At 37.8% G+C, this 20,564-nt stretch overlaps 1 protein-coding gene across 2 annotated transcripts in view; it reads left to right on the forward strand.

Moving 5' to 3' along the window:
• The first annotated feature begins 416 nt into the window (after positions 1-416).
• PRKD3 (protein kinase D3) overlaps positions 417-20,564 on the forward strand; it is an 83,855-nt gene continuing 63,707 nt past the window's right edge. Inside the window, exons 1-2 of one of the 2 annotated variants that reach the window (XM_059188586.1) lie at positions 417-570; positions 8,607-9,554. In XM_059188586.1, the coding sequence (XP_059044569.1) occupies positions 9,267-9,554 (288 nt within the window). In that variant the 5' untranslated portion in view covers positions 417-570; positions 8,607-9,266. Of the gene's footprint in view, positions 571-855; positions 1,070-8,606; positions 9,555-20,564 lie in introns of those variants that run through there. The other variant, XM_059188587.1, reaches the window with a different exon arrangement.

Here is a 20,564-nt window from a genome sequence, read left to right on the forward strand (position 1 = left end):
CGGCCGCCCGGGAGGCAGGCCCGAGGGAGGAGAACGTGGGGAGCAGGGAGAAGAGCAATCAGGGTAGAAACTGCTCTCTGCTGTGGACCCCTTCCGAGTCCCCCATTCAAGTTGTCACCTCTTGGTTCCTTGCCACCGTGGCCTCCGTCAGAGCGGACGATAAAAGAGAAAAAGGCAATGGTGGGTTCGAGTACGGTCTGTAACTGGTTGAAATACACGGTCGCGCTCCGCTCCGCCGCGCCCCCGGAGACACGGGGACGTCCGAGGACGCAGAGCCCTCGCTGCCTGCACAGTGCAAAGGCACAGTAGCATCCCCGCGCGGCTACCACCCGCTCGGGCCCGCCCGGAAACTACAGCTCCCGGCAGGCCCCGCGCCGGCCGCGCGCCCCCGCCCCGCACGCCCCGGCCCCCCGCCCCCGGGCCTCGGGACGGGACGGGGAGGAGGGAGGGAGGAAGGGGCGCCAGCGGCGGGCGGGATCCTGCGAGGCGCGTGAAGCCTTGCTGGCGCCTCGTCTGGGATCCAGACGCTGGCGGCCGCGGAGTTTCTCACGACCGGCGGAGCCCGCCTCCGTAAGTAGTCGCCTCAGGGAGCGCGGATCAGACACCGAAAAAGTTAGCGCCGCCGCGGCCGCCGCTTTGTTCTCGCGGCCCGTCGGGTGAGGCGGCGGCGGCCCCTCCCCCACCCCCCCCGCCCGCACGCGGCAGCGGCAGCGGCGGCGGCGGCTGGATTCGGGGCCCCGCGCGGGGCTGGGCGGCGACCTCCGGGGCTGGGCGGGAAGTTGGCGGAGCCCGCGGCGGGCGGAGCGGGCGGGGGGCGCCGCGGCGAGCGGGGAGCGCCGGCGCGGCCGCCAGACCGGGCCAAGTTCCGGCGTGGGCGCGGAGGCCAACTTGGGTCCGCGCTCCGCCGGCGACCACCGCGCGCGACGGCTGCGGGAGCAGGCTGTTTCGGGGTTCCTCCGGCCGGTCCCGACGCCAGCCCAGCGACAGTCAAGCTGCCGAATTGGGGATGATCCTTTTTTTTTTTTTCCCTCTCCTATTCATCACTTCGTGTTGTAGCCGCCTCAAAGGAGTGAGTAAATGGTGCTTAGAGACCGTGTGAGCCCCCACCCCAGTTTCCTGACCGTGCTTAGTTGTGCAAGTTGCAGCCTTGCTCTGAGTTGTTCTCACCCCCGGGAGGTTTTTCTTGCGATGAAACGCTGAGGAGTGCGACTGTTTTCTCTGAGCAGTAACAATAACCACAGACTACTCGATTGCCTGTTGGATATTTTATTTGAAATCATCGCAGCATAGGCCTTACCGACTGCAGGCACGAATATAAAATCAGGCGACAAGCGTGTGTGAGACCCGCAGACTTCTCCATACACAGATTGATGGCTTGGACATAACTGTCTTTTCAACCACACCCATCCCCACAGGAAATAAGATATCGGTGTCATCTTTGATTAGGAAGGATAAGTTACACCCAGAACTACTAGTTGGTACTACACAGCTTTAATGAGCTGTAGCCGCAAGTGAAACAAAAACTTTTTAAATGCCTTGATCTGTACCCTAGAAAATGCTATACTGTGTTAACTCTTACAACTGCTTCTACTTTGTACTTGATGTAGCAGTTCTTCCTGCATTTTTAGCGACAGTGATTTCGCTGAGATCAAGTTTACTTACCAACTTCTAATGCGTCCTCTAATGGGTATGAGGACATCCATAAAGGTCCCTGACCTAAGCTGTAGACTTCTGCGTTTTATCGAAAGAACCTTTTCTTCCTCCCGTTATTGAGAGCAGGCATGAAAATTCAGTCAGGAAGTTAGAAGTTTTAGTAAAAATATTTTAAACATGTCATGAAGCCTTGTTAGGTTTTGCTTTAGCAGGTAATATAGATGTGGTAGATGTGATCAGATAAGCTTGGAGTGTTTGACAGACCAGTTTCCATACTAAGTTCTATAATTTGGTGGATAGCATTTCACTTTTTAGGATGACTCACATTCAAAATGTTGTCTGTTTCATATCTAGAGACTGATTTTTTTAAAGCATTTCAGTAGTGAGTCTTTAAGATACACAAATTTTATGAGCTTTCAGTTTCAATAGATGACATCTTTAAAAGAGAAATTTCTCTCAGTGGGTTGTTTTTCATTTAACACTGGCATATGGAAAAAAAAAGGGGGGGGCTTTAATAAATCAAGCTCTGGGGCATGAAAATTTTTAAATTACATTAGAATTGAAAAAACCAGGGCACCTGGGTGGCTCAGTCGGTTAAACAACTGCTTTCAGCTCAGGTCATGAGCCCAGGGCCCTGGGATCAAGTCCCATTGGGCTCCCTGCTCAGCGGGGACCCTGCTTTTCCCTCTCCTGCCACTCTCCCAGTGTGTGCTCTCCAGCTCTCTGTCAAATAAGTAAAATGTTTAAAAAAAAAAAAAAAAGATTTTAAAAGAAAAAAATCTTTACATGCACTTTTAAGGGACATTTTCTCATTTTAAAAAAGACTTTCTAAAATTGATGAAAGTACTACCGTATTGAAATTAATTGTTCATTTTTAAAAGAAACTACTTTTGCAGAACTGGCTACATGGGGAAATTATTTGCCAGTACACATTTTAATTTGGTTTAATAATTTTATGGTTTACAATCATCTGTGCTGGTACTACTTTGAGTCTCCGATTATGTAATTTAAATTGAACTTGTATGTGTGCCTCTTTGGAGCAGTGGAAAAATTTGAGATGATACACTTTGGAGACGTTTTAACTTTAATTTTAGTGCAGAAGAAAAGTTTTCTCCACTTGTATGGTTAGTTTACAGTGACATTGTGTGAGAAATTGCTTATTGGCTGTTAGCCAGTCAGATTTCTCAGATACCACTGGGGCAGAGAGAGGCGATGAAGGTCCATCAAGCCCAGCATAGATTCATACAGCATTGGCCAGATTGGCAGACTGTAATCTTATTATGGGATAAACTTTTCAGTGCCTGAGCAGCCGAGCAGACATGGTGTGCTCTCTGTACTCTCTCTGAGAGTGGAAGGACCGAGATTCAAATATCACTGGTCCAGATGAGCAGAATTTTAGCAGTAAACAATTTAGTTGAATGCTGAGCTCTTAGGAAAAGTATTATATTAATCTAAGGAATAGTTATAATTTTGAAAATCTATAAATAGGTGCCAGGAATGCAACAGACTAGGATTTAAAAAACTCTACCAAGTTATTTGAATTGTTAATACAATACACAATATAAATAAACAATATACAATATAAACACAACACTAGGATTATTAAGCCAGCTTAAGCCTGTATCAAGGCAAAACACAGACATTGACTTCTGGACAGTAGTCAGGATTGCACTGAAAAAGGCCATGTGCTTTTTTACATGCTAAAAGAATACGTGTAGGTATCAAGGATGGGGAGGGATGGGTGGGAAGGCCCTCCATTCATTAGCATTCCTGACACACAAAACTAAATTGAACCAGGACAACCCATTACTAGAGGAAGTCATGGTAAATATTATGCTACTCAGAACAAGAAAAACTTTTTTTTTTTTTTTTTTTTTTTGTCAGAGAGAGTGAGCAGAGGCAGACAGAGTGGCAGGCAGTGGCAGAGGGAGAAGTAGGCTTCCTGCTGAGCAAGGAGCCTGGTGTGGGACTCAATCCCAGGATGCTGGGATCATGACCTGAGCGAAGGCAGCTGCTTAACCAACTGAGCCACCCAGGCGTCCCAAGAAAAACATTTTAACTCTTCACTTTAACCTTTACTGATTTACTGATTACCAGAAAGGACACTGGCTGTACTAAATAATGAACTTCCTTATGAAGTATTTAAGAACTGGATTTGTTTTGTCTTCTGGAGTCCTCTTCCCTCTTCTCTCTCCTTCCCTGACTCCTACTTATCCTTTAGGCCTTTGCTTAAGCACCACTTCCTTAAGGTCTCCTCGCGTGAGGCCCCAGTTGAAATTAGGTCCTTTAAGTATACTTTATCATATCGTTTTCCATAATTTGTAGGTACTTTGCTATTTATGTGAATGGTATTTGGTTAATGTGTGTGTCCCACATCTCACTGTAAGCTCCAGTAGCCATGTCTGTTTTGGTTACTGCTGTATAACCATAGTGTCTCTAGTAACAGTGTGGCAGATATTAGACACTCAGTAAATGTTGAATGAAAATGCTGCTATTTGAGCTTCTAATTAGAGGCTTTGCTAAATTATGAGATATATACATGCAGGCAGGAGGTGAGAGCATGGGAGGGAAAGGTGAATCAACTTGTGATGTTACCATAAAGTAATGGGCCTTTGTTTTACCTTGTCTGTAATCATGGGCAGGGTGGGCTCAAGATTCTTTTAATATTTCATCTTTTGATTCCATTCAGCAGTGGTGATGGATTATATAAGCTCATTTGAATTGGATATGTGACAGATAACTCCCCCAAAGAATATTTGAGATGTTCCAAATAAACATATCAGAAATGCTTGCCAACTTACAGCTATTAGAAACAAACATCTAATTAATATACAGTTTATAAATTAGTAATTGTCTTGTCTCAGTTTCCTAATTGAGATGTAAAGACAAAATAAAATAGTTATTAGATTTTTTGATACTCATCTTCATATTTTTCATCCTTCATCTTGTTGCATCTTACAGAGCAAATCAGGGTTCCATAAAATAAAAGGAGAACACAGATGGGATGAGTGGGCAGAAGCTAATATGACAGCTCATTTAGTTTCTTCTATTTGTTTTCATGCTGAAACTTGAAAAAAATTTTTTATACAAAGTATAACATATAGTTTATTAATAGTTATAAGTAGTTCTGATAAGTTGGCCGATTGTATTAGACAGTTATGTTACTTGGCTAACAGTAACAGGTATAATAAAATGAAAATTTAGTGGGAAGACATCCATTGAAAATAAATTATTATTGAACACAGCAGCATCTTGTATTTTGAGGTACTTAACCTGAATACAGTATTATTCTTAGATATTTTACTACCTTTTTTATGATAGCTAAGTTTTTTTTAGATTTTATTTATTGATTTGACAGAGACATCGAGAGAGGGAATACAAGCAGGGAGAGTGGGAGAGGGAGAAGCAGGCTTCCCGCTGAGCAGGGAGCCCTATGGGGACCAAAGACAGAAGCTTAAGGCCTGAGCCACCCAGGTGCCCCTGATAGTAGTTCAGCTTTTGAAACGACTCAGCTTGTCTATGGTAAGTAGCTCATTACCTTAGGAGAAGACCTGTTCTGTTGTTAGGCTTTTGGAGGTGGAATGAAAGAGTAGAAAGAACGTGGGCTTTGGAGTCAGGGAAGCTTTTGTTTGAATCGAGTTCCATGCCATATTAGATGTGAGCAAGCAACTTCTCTGAAACCCTGGCTTCTTTTCAGTAAAACAGAGTTAAATCCCCTAGGGTTCTTGTAAGGATGTAATGAAGTATCGTATCTTAATTGCAGCCTTTGGCATAAAGTAGGACCTTAATTATTAATTTCTTCATGTAATTATTACGAAAATTGTTGCAAGTTACTGAGCACTTAATTGTAAGCCAGGTACTGTTGTAGGTACTTCAGGTGTCTCATCACGTCCTGTGAGGTGAGCAAGTTCTGCTGCTACCTTCATTTTAAACTTCTCTGCAGTAATACTGAGTAAAGCCAATTATTCTCTTAACGCCTTTTCAAATATTATTTGTAAGACCATTGTTTGAAGACTGTTATTCTGTTTAGCTTTGTTAAGCATATATTTTCACATGACATTGTCTTAACCTTTAACTGGATGCATGCTTTTAATTACTATTTTTTAATCAGTATAGCTCTTAAAAATGTGGAGTGTAGAAATGAATACAGTGGCGATGTAGGCTGACCAGCAACAGAGTTTAAAGATTGATATTAATACATTCTCAGTGTCCTGGTAGGTAGTTTTGCATTGGTTCTTTTAGCCACCAATTAGCTCTCCTTAAACTCAGGTGACTAACTCCATTTATAAAGAGCTTCTAGGCACCTGGGTGGCTCAGTGGGTTAAGCTGCTTCCTTCGGCTCGGGTCATGATCTCAGGGTCCTGGGATCCTGAGTCCCGCATCGGGCTCTCTGCTCAGCGGGGAGCCTGCTTCCCTCTCTCTCTCTCTCTCTCTCTGCCTGCCTCTCTGTCTGCTTGTGATCTCTCTCTGTCAAATAAATAAAATAAATAAAAATATTAAAAAAAAATCTTATAAAAAGAGCTTCTAAGTGAGCACTTCATTTCTTCTCCATTGTAAAGCTTTACACTCACTCTTATTACTTTCCACTTTAACTTTGGTTTGTTTCTCCCAGATTGTGTACTCTTGGGATTTTATAAGCATGTCTTCTGTGTCTTTATCTTAAAAACAGTCAGAATCAATATAGGGTCAAGAGCAGAATTCTAAGGCACGTCCCCTAAAGATTTCTTTCATTTAGGTTGATATAGACCAGTGAACTTATCAACTACACTAATATCCAACTCACACTCAAACAACGTATTTGCAAAAATAGCATAAAAAAAATCTTGAATACTGTTCTGGCCAGAATACACTCCCCCCCGCCCCCCCGGCTTTGCTAATTGTGTGATCTTGGGCAAGTACTTTAATTTCTAAGACTGTTTTTTTCAACTATAAAATAGGTTGTTGCATATGGGATGTTTAGAACAGTGCCTTACAGATAGTTGGAACTCAGTGACTGTAAGTTACTATTATTCTTCGTTCCTGCATCTAACAAGTCTAGTAATCAATCTTTTCCAAGATGTAAATGCAGTGGATTTGGCCTTATTCTGTTTGAATTCATGCTGTCATCTGGAGATTACTTTATTTTCTAAGTATTCAGAAACCACTCATTTTCATAATCTATTCTCACATTTGACTGAAGATTAATATTAAATTTATATGTCCGTGATTTCTGGAATCCACTTCTCCACTTCTGCAGCTCGTAAAATTTGAAGTACATCTGACCAATATCCAGGCCCAGATTATTTCTTTCTGAGCTCTTTCTTCAAGATTATGAGAGTTGGCTTTGTGATTACACTTGCTGATTGCTTTAGCAGCATAGAATGAATTGCATCTGGAACCAAAGACTTGTACTCATATAAAGTTGTTTTAGTCTCTCATTCACTAGGCTCGGGTTTCAGTTCTCATTGCTCTTCTACAGTTTTAGTTTAAAACGAGAGAAGATAAGCAAAATACAAGTTGAGCAATTCTGCCTTTTCTATGTGCTCTCTCAACCCTAACAACATCTTCTCTGAGCGGTGATTCTCTCAGTTCCTTGTTCTCTTTGACAAATAGTATGTTATTGTGGAGACAGCACTTGGTAAGAAAGTATGAAACTTGGGTCCTAATTCCCACTCTGCCTCTTCTTTTTTTTTTTTTTTTCTTAATTTTATTTATTTTTGTGAGAGAGAGAGAGAGAGACCCCATGAGTTGGGTGGGGGGGGGGGTAGTGGGGAGAGGTTGAGCAGAGAGCTCAATGTGGAACTCCATCCCAGGACCTTGGACCATGACCTGAGCCAAAGGCAGACACTTAATCGACTGAGCCACCCAGGTGCTCCCCCCACTCCACTTCTTAATACCCATGTGATGCTGGGCACATTACTTTATATGCTTGTGCTTCTGTTTTTTCATCTGCAGAAATCATATTTGTCTCCAAAGAGATATGCATGAGGTAAAGTATGTAAAATATTTATAAGATGTTAAGTGCTGTGCCATATAAGGTGGAATGATATTTATTTGAATGTAGCTATAAAAGCTTTTGTTACCTTAAGCAGCTTTTTCTAAGCCTCACTTTTTCCTGAGCTTTCAAATTCCTGTTACCCTATCTGTATGTTTTTGCTCTTCTTTACAGGTTCTGCAGCCACATTGGGTGCTTCCCTCTTTTTCATCATTGGAATTGTGTAAAATTTAGATCCCTTGTGAGCCATTTCACTTAGGTCATTGGGGTCATACCTTTTGTTTTTGAACTGTTCTGTTGTAAACTGTGATACATTTGTAACTGAGCCTAGTGCTCTCTCTTTTTTTACTTTTAGAAACCCTTTATAATATGATCACTTTTTCCTGTGATCCTGTCATACGTCATTCACATTATAACGGTGCATAGGATGTTCCTTCTGCTTTCTTAGCTTCTGAAAGAAATCTGTCAACAAAGCAAGTCAATCATATTTTGGCAGAATTAGACTTTTTGATATAAAAAAAGAATACTCTTGGCATGTCTTTATTAGGACAGTATTATACATCTTTCATATGGCTGAGTGGTGTGTGCTTTATTTTTATGGTGGTGTCCATTTCAACCTTCTTTTAGTCCCTCCTATTTTTCTTTGTTTTTGTCCTAACTCAGTTGTATATTTGTGGGATAAAAGTGTTTGACCTTCAGGTTTCAGGTATTAGGGAGGAGTGCCAGGGACTTGGTGGTGATGGTGGTGGTGGTGGAGGAGGTGGTGGTGAGCAGGAGGCTCTCCCTAAAATTATACCTCTCTCAAAAAATGTCTCTGATAACTAGGCCCCCCTAAAATGGCTACTCATTAGGATGTCTTGATGTATTACAAACATACAACCAAAACTTATAATTTAAAAAAAATACAGGGATTCTTGCATTTTTAAAATAATGTCAAATGAGTATAAAATATTAAGAGTGTTTTTAAAATTCCTTCCAGGCTGACTACATTTCAGAAAGCATCAACTTTTCTCAGTGGACCTATTCATCAAGTGAAATATGCCTGTACTGTACTTTGTGCTTCATCATGGAAAAGTTTCCCCCTCCAAAAATGAAAGTAAAGACATTTGAGAAGGTGATTTAAGGTGTGGACATTTGGAAAAGTGTCCCATCAAATCAGTAAACCTCAAGATAAGGGTTAAATAGATTAAGCCTAACCACTTATTTTTTAAATCAGGAGGATTTCATCTTAATAGAAAAACAACTTTTATTCAATATGTATTTTCTGGAATTAAGAGAGAGAGACAAGAGTAGACTTAAAAGAAAATAAATGAAGATGGTTAGTAAAGAAGCAATGTCAACACTTTTCTTATGCAGATAATTCAGTGATGTTAAATCCTTTGCAAATCCCTAGTTGTGGTCCTAAAGACAAGACTCTTTTTTGATGGGACTAATACTAAAGGAAGTCATACCTTTTGTGTATTCAACTCACAGTTGTAGAAGTTACAGTCATTGGCATGAGTGGCTTAAAAGAGGAAATAAAGAAGTGTTCAGTTAAATCCAAAAGTACAGTCATTTTTTTCCTGCTGTGATTTTAAAAACCTCTTCATAACCACTGAAAAAGAATTGACGACTATTTTAAAAGATTAAAGAAAGGCAGATGTCTGCAAACAATTCTCCTCCTTCAGCCCAGAAATCTGTATTACCTGCAACACTTCCTGCTGTGCTTCCAGCTCCTTCTCCATGTTCAAGTCCAAAAACAGGACTCTCTGCCCGACTCTCTAATGGAAGCTTCAGTGCGCCATCACTCACCAACTCCAGAGGCTCAGAGCATACAATTTCATTTCTGCTGCAAATTGGCCTTACACGGGAGAGCGTTACCATCGAAGCCCAGGAACTATCTTTATCTGCTGTCAAGGATCTTGTGTGCTCCATTGTTTATCAGAAGGTATGTGCATGCTATTTATGTCAATAGTTTTTCTAATTAATATTGTCTCTAATGCTTTTCTATAAATTATACATGCAACAGTGAGTTAACATATATGGATCAATTGTTTATATTCTAATTTGGATCATTTTGGAAGAATGCTAATAGACTAGAAGCCTGAAGTCTGAAATTTCAGATTCTAACAACTGGAGTGTTTATCCTAACTTTAAAATACTGCCTATTCAGTTTTTCTTTTAAGAGCAGGAAAAAAAAAAAAAAAAAAAAAAAAAGGCAGGAAAATCCATATAAAATCAGGAGGACTTCAGAAATCTCATTTGGTTTTAGAGAAAATAGGACGCAGAGGGTGCAAGGCATCCAGGTGGCTTACCAAAAGGATGGAACACAGCTGTGGCTGAGTGCCAGGTCCACACCTGTTTTTCCTGGGTGCCCTGTATTCTACCCTTTTTTTGGTACTTTCTTCCTTCCCTTTAGGTTTTGATTTCACCTATACTACCATTTAATAGAGAATACCACTCTCTCTCTCGCTTAAAAAATAGGTAAACAAGTTTTTAATATATGACAATACATAAAAACTTGAAATTGAGGGTGGTTTTATTTTGTTTCCCTTCTGCATACCTCCTGCCCCATACTTTATCATTTTTTAAGGAACCTTAAATGTCTTTAATAGCTAAATGTCTTTAATAATTTTGATTTGCTGGATAAGTGGGTATGTTCTCTATTTTTTCGTAGAACTATGTGGTTACATAGTAAGAATTAGTTACATTTTATTTTTAATGGACTGAGCGTATGTTTCAAATTTGTTTGGAACAAATTAGTGTACTTTTTATTTTAAAAATCATATCAGGTGAGATTAATATATTTGTATTCAGGCTTCTCTCATTGTACTGTTTATGTTTTAATTTCTTATGCTTTATATGATTTGTTATTATCTTCTGATGTAGAAATAAGTAATGATCTAAAAATGCTGTGCGGTTTGTAGAAAACAGCATATGCCTTGTGTGTGGTAACAGTAACTTGTCTCTTGAAATGTGGTTTAAAGATTCAGTTTCCTTTTGTAGATCTGTAGAACCATATGGGTGTCTTTAAGTATTTTTGCTTTTATTTTCCCTTTCATTAAACATTACAGAGGCTTTTCACAAATACGTTGGCAACTAGCTATTTAATTTAAAGATAAGAATTTATCTTAACTACTGTTTGTAGCTTGAATGTTTCCTTTTCATTTGAGCCCACAGAAATTTATAACTAATGTTTTGGTAGAATCTGTATTATTGTTTTTAGTCTTCTAAAATTTCATTTCGTTCTTATGTTCATACAGAGGCATACTGATTTCTACAGGATTATTTTAGAATTTGTTACTTCATCTTTAATGTAGATGTGAGATGTGGGTCAGATGGGTAAACTCTTAGGAGACTGGATTAAACATTGTAATCCATGAAAAAATACGGAAAAAATTCAGTGGTACCAAGGAAATAAGACAGCCAAAAAAACCCATCAGTGTAAACTTTATATAGATGTAAAATAGAATTATTGAATATAGAGCTAGCCAGCATAAAATGGGTATCCTAGTAAACTGAATTTGAGTTAACATTAGAGTGAAATGGGGATGTATTTGGCAAAAATACATAGTCTGTATAGGCAGAAGCATATTACACATTCCTCTTGATGTTTTCTGGGATCCTAACTGTTGTTTAAGTGTAGTATAAAAGAGTTTTAAGCTTGAAACTATGCCAGCTGTATTTATTTACATTATAACTTTGCACAAGTGATTTGATTTCTTTAGATTATAGTTTGCAAATCTGTCAGATGATTGAGTTGGGATGATTTCTGGTTGTAATTCCAGCAATGAGATTCTGAATCATTTAATCTGAATTTGGGTCTTCACTGCTAGAGACAGATAAAGGAGAAAGAAGTTTCAAGGGTTGACCTGTTTCAGGCCAAATCAAAATTCTTAAGGGAACCATCTCAGATCCTAAGATTTTCTAGAGATGTTTCATGGATTGCTAACTCATCTGGTGGTTGGAAAAACCAAGTCAGAAGTTCTTTTGCTTTTGCTTTTCACCTTCCCTCTTGTTTTGGGCACTTGCTCACCAGTCTTCCATTTTACACCTATACAACTCCAGGTTTACTGTCAGAACTCTTACAGGCACACCTGCTTTTCTTATATCTATTCTTAGTAACTACATCTACCTGAACCTTCTAAAAGATAGGGTATTGGTTAAATTTTAGGAAATAGGTTAAACAGTTGTCTCTTCCCTCAAAAAACTCACAGTCTACTAAAGGAAACCTATTCATCAGAGTAAGACAGTTAAGTAGAAAGTGGAGTTAAAGAGTGCTCCTCAGGTTGATAAAGGATGTAGAAGACTTCAAACAGAAGTCTCCTTTCCTCATCCTGGTCCTGGGCCAATGCTGCTCTGCATTCTGTTACTATAGTTACACTTTTTTTTTTTTTTTTAGATTTTCATATTAATGAAGTCATAGTATATAGTCTTTTGTTGCTGAGTACTTTCCATTGTATGGATATACTGTACTTTGTTTATTTAATCATCAGTTGATTGATAGTAGAATTTTTTCTAATTTGGGAGCATTATAAATAGAATTGCTTTGAACATTCTCATTCAGATCTCGATTATAGATACATGTTTTCATTTCCTTGGGGTACATATGTAGAAGTAAGATGGCCATATCCTTAACAACACTTGGTATTTCCAGTCTTTTTAATTTAACTGTTCCTGGCTGGTGTGTAGTAATAGCTCCATGTGGTTTTAATTTGCATTTTCCTAATGATGAATGAGATTGGTTATCTGTCCATGAGCTTATTTGCCAAGTTCTTTAACATCTTAGATACAGGTTCTTACCAGATATAAAATGTAGATATTTTCTTCCAGTCTGTGGTTTCTCTTCATCTGTTCTCTCTTTTTAAAAGAGAACTCTCTTTTACTAATCTAAATAATAATCATTTTAAAGGCTACTGTTCAGTCATCTTGATGCATAAAGTTTATAACCAGTTTCTTATTTTGATCATTTACGTTGCTTTTAATTTTCTTCCAGTTTTATGGAGATATAACATTTACAAATTTGTATTAGTTTAAGGTATACAACATAATGATTTGATATGTGTATATTTTGCAGAATGATAACTACAGTAAATGTAGTTAACTTATATCACCTCCCACAGTTAATTCTTTTCTCGTGATGAGAACTTCTAAGGTCTGTTCTACTAGCAGCTTTCAAGTATACAGTAAAGAATTGTTAACTATAGGCATCATGCCATACATTACGTTGCCAGAATTTATTTATCTTATAACTGGATGTTGGTACCCTTTGACTACCTTCCTGCCCTTTGCCTCTGGTAACCACCAGTCAGTTTTCTGTCTTTGTGAGTTAAGTTATAGGAGTTTTCACATATAAGTAAGATCATACAGTAGTTGTCTTGCTCTGCTTGACTTACTTCACTTAACATAATGCTTTCAGGGTCCATCCATGCTGCTGCAAATGGTAGGAGTTCCTTCTTTTTGTGGCTGAATAATACTCCATTATATATATATATATATATCACAATTTCTTTATTCATTCACCCTTGGGTGGACATTTGGTTCTTTCCATGTCTTGGCAACAGTAAATAATGATGCATTGACCTGGAATGCAGATATCTCTTAGAGGTTGTGATTTCATTTTCTTCAGAAATGGCATTGCTGGATCATATGGTAGTTCTATTTTTAATTTTTTGAGGAATGTCCACATTCTTTTTTTGTTGTTGTTCGTACTGTGTTCTATAGTGGCTGCACAAATTTAGACTCTCACCAGCAGCGCATAAGAGTTCCCTTTCCTCCATATTCTCACCAACGCTTTTTATCTCATGCCAGTCTGACAGCCAGGAGGTGATATCTCCCTGTGATTTTAATTTGCATTTTCCTGATGATTAGTGATGTTGAGGACCTTTTATGTGCCTGTTTGCTACCTGTATGTCTTCTTTGGGGGAATGTCTATTCAGTTCTTCTGCCCATCTTTAAATGGGATTGTTTGTTGTTGTTTTTGCCATTGAGTTATAGGAGTTCTTTTGGTATTTTGGGTATTTATCAGACACACGATTCGCAAATACTTTTAACCCCTTCTGTAGTTGCCTTTTCATTTTGTCAATGGTTTTCTTGGCTGAGGAGAAGCTTTATAGTTTGATGTAGTCCTGCTTGTTTATTTCTGCTTTTGTTGCCTTTGCTTTTGGTGTCAAATGCAAAGACTCATTGCCAAGAATGATGTCAAGGAATTTATCCCTTATGTTTTTTTTCTGAGAGTTTTGTGGCTTCAGGTCCTACATTCAAGTGTTAAGTCCATTTTGAGTTGATTTTTGTGTGCGGTGTAAAATAGGCGTTCGGTTACATTCTTTTGCATTTGGCTGTCCCAGTTCTCCCAGCACCATTTACAGAAAAGACTATTCTTTCCATTGTATATTCTTGATTTCTTTATCATAAATTCATTGGCCATATATGCATAGGTCTATTTCTAGGCTTTCTGTTCTGTAACATTGATTTTATATGTCTATTCTTATACCAATACCATACTGTTTTGATTACTATAGCTCTAAAGTATAGTTTGAAATCAAGAAACGTAAATGCCTCCAGCTTTGTTTTTCTTTCTCAAAGATTGCTTTGGCTATTCAGGATCTTTTGTGGTTTTGTATAATTTTTAAGATTCTTTTTTCTATTTCTGTGGAAAATGCCATTGGAAAATTTGGGGTAGTATGGACATTTTAATAATAACCTTCCAGTCCATGAACATAGAATATTTTTCCATTTATTTGCATCTTCTTCAGTTTCTTTCATTAAGGTTTTACAGATATAATGTTTAGTGTGTAGATCTTTCACCTTCTTGGTTAAATTTATTTATAGGTATTTTCTTCTTTTTGATGCAATTATACATGGGATTGTTAATTTCTCTTTCTGATATTAACCTAGTAGTGTATAAAAAGGGAACTAATTATTGTATATTGATTTTGTATCTGGCAACTTTACTGAATTTGTTCATTAATTCTTTTTAAGATTTTATTTATTCATTTGACAGAGATCACAAGTAGGCAGAGAGGCAGACAGAGAGAGAGAGAGGAGGAGGAAGCAGGCTCCCCGCTGAGCAGAGAGCCTGATGCAGGGCTTGATCCCAGGACCCTGAGATTATGACCTGAGCCGAAGGCAGTGGCTTAACCTACTGAGCCACCCAGGCGCCCTGTTCATTAATTCAAACAAAATTTTTTGTTGGGAGTGTTTCATGTCATCTACAAACATAGACAGTTTTACTTCTTCCTTTCTGATTTAGATGTCTTTTATTTCTTTTTCTTGCCTAATTGTTCTGGCTAGGACTTCCAGTACTATATTGAATAAAAGTAGCAAGAATGGCAAGGAATAATGTCTTATTCCTGATCTTAGGTTTTTCCACTGAGTATGATGTTAGCTGTGGGCTTGTTGTATACAGCCCCTGTTATGTTAAGGCATGTTTCCTCTATACTTCACTTTATTTAGAGTTTTTGTCATGAATTGATGTTGAATTTTGTCAAATGCTTTTAAAAAAAATTTTTTTTTTTTTTTAAAGATTTTATTTATTTATTTGACAGAAATCACAAGTAGATGGAGAGGCAGGCAGAGAGAGAGAGAGAGAGTGAAGCAGGCTCCTTGCTGAGCAGAGAGCCCGATGCGGGCCTCGATCCCAGGACCCCGAGACCATGACCTGAGCCGAAGGCAGCGGCTTAACCCACTGAGCCACACAGGCGCCCTGTTCATTAATTCTAACAAAATTTTTTGTTGGAGTGTTTCATGTCATCTACAAACATAGACAGTTTTACTTCTTCCTTTCTGATTTAGATGTCTTTTATTTCTTTTTCTTGCCTAATTGTTCTGGCTAGGACTTCCAGTACTATATTGAATAAAAGTAGCAAGAATGGCAAGGAATAATGTCTTATTCCTGATCTTAGGTTTTTCCACTGAGTATGATGTTAGCTGTGGGCTTGTTGTATACAGCCCCTGTTATGTTAAGGCATGTTTCCTCTATACTTCACTTTATTTAGAGTTTTTGTCATGAATTGATGTTGAATTTTGTCAAATGCTTTTTTAAAAAATTTTAATTTAATTTTGTTTTTTCAGTGTTCCAGAATTCATATGTGCCACACCCAGTGCTCCATGCAATACTCGCCCTCCTTATTACCCACCACCAGGTTTACCCAGTCCCCATCCCCCCTTCCCTCCAAAACCCTTAGTTTGTTTCTCAGAGTCCACAGTCTCTTATGGTTTGTCTCCCCTTCTGATTTTTCTCTCTCCATCTCCCAACGTCCTCTGTGTTATTCCTTACATTCCACAAGTAAGTGAAACCATATGATAATTGGCTCTCTCTGCTTGACTTATTTCACTCAGCATAATCTCTTCCAGTCCCATCCATGTTGATACAAAAGTTGGGTATTCATCCTTTCTGATGGAGGCATAATACTCCATTGTATATATGGACCGTATCTTTATCCATTCGTCTGTTGAAGGGCATGTTGGTTCTTTCCACAGTTTGGTGACTGTAGCCATTGCTGCTATGAACATTGGGGTACAGATGGCTCTTCTTTTCACGACATCTGTATCTTTGCGGTAAATAGTAGTGCAATTGGAGGGTCATAGGGTAGCTCTATTTTTAATTTCTTAGGGAATCTCCACACTGTTTTCCAAAGTGGCTGCACCAACTTGCATTCTCACCAGCAGTGTAAGAGGGTTTCCCTTTCTCCACTTTCTTTCCAACACTTGTTGTTTACTCGCTTGTTGATTTTCGCCATTCTAACTGGTGTAAGGTGGTATCTCAATGTGGTTTTGATTTGAATCTTCACGATAGCTAATGATGATGAACATTTTTTCATATGTCTGTTAGCCATTTGTATGTCTTCTTTGGAGAAGTGTCTTTTCATGTCTTCTGCCCATTTTTTGACGTGATTATCTGTTTTGTGTGTGTTGAGTTTGAGGATTTCTTTTTAATGCCTGTTACGCATCTGTTGAGATGACCATTTACTTTTTATCCTCTATTTTGTTAATACGTTATATCACATTTATTGATTCGCAGATGTTGAATTATCCTCGCATCCCTGGAATAAATCCCACTTGGTCATGGTGTATGATGCCTTTAAAGTGTTGTTGAATTCAATATTTGAATATTCAGTAATATTTGTTGAGAATATTTGCATCTAGTTCATCAAGAATATTGAGCTATAATTTTTTTTTCCATATAGTGTCATTATCTGTCTTTGGTATCAGGGTAATGCTGGCCTCATGAACTTGGAAATGTTCCTTCCTCTTATATGGTTTGGAAGAGTTTGAGAACGATTGGTATTGATTCTTTAAATGTTTGGTAGAATTTGCCAGTGAAGTCATCTGGGTCTTTTTGTTTGTTGGGAGGATTTTGATTACCAATTCAATGTTTTTACTATGAATTCATTTATTAATATTTTCTGCTTGTTCATGATTCAGGCTTGGTAGGTTGTTCTAGAAATTTATCCATTTTTTCCAAGTGTCCAGTTTGTTGGTGTATAATTGTTTATAGTAGTCTTTCATGTTCCTTTGTATTTATGTGGTATCACAGTGTCACTTCTTTGATTTGTAATTTTGAGTCCTCTCTTTTTTTCTTTAAAGGTTTGTCTGTTTTGCTTATCTTTAAAAAAAAAAAAACAGCTCTTAGTTTCATTGAACTTTTCTGTTGTTTTCTTAGTCTCTAATTTATTTTCACTATGATCTTTGTTACTTCTTTGTTACTTCTTTCCTAATTAAGCTAACTTTGGGCTTAGTTTGTTATTTTTGTAGTTCCTTGAGGTGTAAAGTTAGGTTGTTTATTTGAGAGCTTTTTTCTTTTCTTTTCTTTTAAGATTTTATTTATTTGTTTGACAGAAACAGTGAGAGAGGGAACACAAGCAGGGGAAGTGAAAGAGGGAGAAGCAGACTTCCCGCTGATGAGCCCAATGTAGGTCTTGATCCCAGGACCCTGGGATCATGACCTGAGCTGAAGGCAGATGCTTAATGACTGAACCACCTGTCCCCCTGAGTTCTTTTTTGTAATGTAGGTGTTTACTGCTATAAACTTCTCTCTCAAAACTTCTGCTGCATCCCATAAGTTTTAATATATGTATTTTCATTTTCATTTGTCTCAAGGTATTTTTTTATTCTCTTTTGATCTCACCTTAGCTAGTTTTACAATTGCATTTTGTTTAATGTCCACATCCACATATATGTGAATTTTCCAGGTTTCTTTTGATTTGTTTTGTAGTTGATTTCTAGTTTCATGCCATTGTCATGGGAAAAGATGTTTAATATGATTTCAGTCTTCTTAAATTAGTTAAGATTTATTTTGTGGCCTAACATGATCTTTCCTGGAGAATGTTCCATGTTTGCTTGAGAAGAATATGTATTCTGCTGCTTTTGGAGTAGATCTCTGTTAAGTGTCTGGTCTAATGTATAGTTTTACTTCAGTGTTTTCTGTCTGGATGATCTATCCATTGTTGAAAGTGCATTACTAAAGTTGCCTATTATTATTGTGTAGCTGTCTGTTTCTTCTTTCGAATCCTTTAATATTGGCTTTATATACTTTATATATTTAGGTGCCCCTATGTTGAGTGCATAAAGATTTACAAATATTATATCCTCTTGTTGAATTGATTCCTTTACTATTATATAATGACCTTGTCTCTTACTACAGTCTTTGGCTTAAAGTCCATTTTGTCTGATCTAAGTTAGTTTATATACCTTTCATTATAATATACTATATTCTTAACAGTATCATTTGGAGAGCCAAAATTTCTAATTTTAATGAAGTACAATTGATTTTTTCCTTTATGGATAGTGCTTTTGTATCTAAAAAATATTTGCCTGAATGAAAGATTTTTGTCCCCTGTTTTCTTCTGGAAGTTTCATAATTTTAGCTTTTACCTTTATAATCCATATGTTAGTTCTGTGGGACTACTACAGCTGGCTGGCTTAAAGAATAGAAATTATTCTGACAGTTTTTGAGGCTAGCTATCTGTAATTGAGATCTCAGTAGGGTTTGTTCCTTCTGAGGGCTATGAGTGAGAATTTGTTTCATGCCTTTCTCCCAGCTTCTAATGGCCTCAGGCTTTCCTTAGCTTACAGGTAGTGTTCTGCCTGTGTCTTCATATTGACTTTCCTCTATGAATGACTGTGTTGACAAATCCCCCCCGCCTTTTTTTTAAAAGATTTTATTTATTTATTTGAGAGAGAATGAGTGAGAGAGAGCATGAGAGAGGAGAGGGTCAGAGGGTGAAGCAGACTTCCCAAGGAGTTGGGAGCCTGATGCAGGAATGATCCTGGAAGTCCAGGATCATGACCTGAGCCAAAGGCAGTCGCTCAACCAACTGAGCCACCCAGGTGCCCAAATTTCCCCTTTTTGTAAGGACACAGTCCTATTGGATTAGGGCCCTTCTTAATGACTTCATCCTAACTGGATCATCTATCTAAAACCCTTATTTCCAAAGGTCACATTCACAGGTACTGGGGGTTAGGATTTTAACACCTTTTGGAGGAAACAGTTCAACTCGTAACAATCCATTTCAAAATAATTTTTGTGTGTTATGTGAGATAAAGGTTGAGCTTTATTTTTTTGCATTGGACATCAGATTTTTTAGGACCATTTGTTGAAAAGACTATTCTTCCCTCATTGAATTACTTTAGGACCTTTATTGTAAATCAGTTAACCACATATCTTTTTATCTATTTCTGAACAATTGTTTTGCTTTATTGATCTATATATGTGTGTTCTTAAACCAATTTCACATTATCTTGAATTCTTCAATTTTATAGACATAAAGTTAGGTCCTCCAACTTCGTTCTTTCTTCCAAGATTATTTTGTCCAGTCTGTGTTCTTTGCATTTCCATTAAAATCAGCTTGACAATTTCTACAAGAAACAAAACACCCTATTGAAATTGTGTATATCATTTGTTATCTCTCTCATGGTTTTGATACAGTTATAATTGGGATTTTTAAAAATCTCAGATTTTTCATTTTATTGTATAGAAATATTGTGATTTTTGTACATTAATATTGTGTCCTGCAGCCTTGCTAAACTCACTTATCACTTTTAGTAATTTTAAGAAATTCTTTAGGATTCTCTATATAGATAATCTTGTCTTTTGTAAATAAAGATAGTTTTATGCATTGCCTTCCAAAACTTCATTTCTTTTCCTCGTTTTATACTGGAGGCTAAACATCCAGTACTATATTGTGTAGAAGTGGTAAGAGTTGACATCTGTGCTTTATTATCAGGCTTAAAAGGAAAAACATTTGGTCTTCCACCATTATGTTTCATGTAAACTTTTTTAGACGTCCTTCATCAAGTTGAGAAAATTCCTGTCTGTTCTTAGTTGGCTTAGACTCTTTATCTTGAATGACTGTAAATTTGTTAAATACTTTTCCTGCATCTATGTATTTTTATCTTTTTAGTCTGTTAATATGATTGAAGTATGTTGTCGTACCTTTGAATGTTAAACCAACCTTACCTTCTTACAACAAATCCTCCTGGTCATCATATGTTATCCTTTTTATATTTTCCTTGATTCAGTATACCTATATTTTCTTAATATTTTTCTTTCTAAGATAATGGATGTATTGGCCTCTAATTTCTTTCTTCTATTATATCTGTGTGGTTTTGGTATCAGGGTAATGTTGGCTTCACAAAATGAGTTTGAAAGTATGTCGTTCCTGTTTTCCGAGTAAACTTGTGCAAATTATTTCTTCCTGACCTATATGATAGAATTCACCAATGAAGCCATCTGTGCCTGGAATTTTTTTTTTTATGAGATTTTTAACTCAATTTCTATTTCTTTAGTGGGCATAGAGCTTAAGATTATCTATTACTTTGTGAGTACACTTTGGTAATTTGTGACTTTAAAGGAAAATTTTCATTTATCTAAGTGGGCAGATTCATTGGTGAAAGTTGTGCTTTGTGTTCATTACCCTTTAAAGTGGTTTTTTCTATTGTCTGTTTTCTATTTTTA

This window comes from Mustela lutreola, chromosome 9, assembly GCF_030435805.1.
Source record: "Mustela lutreola isolate mMusLut2 chromosome 9, mMusLut2.pri, whole genome shotgun sequence".
Taxonomy (NCBI): Eukaryota; Metazoa; Chordata; class Mammalia; order Carnivora; family Mustelidae; genus Mustela; species Mustela lutreola.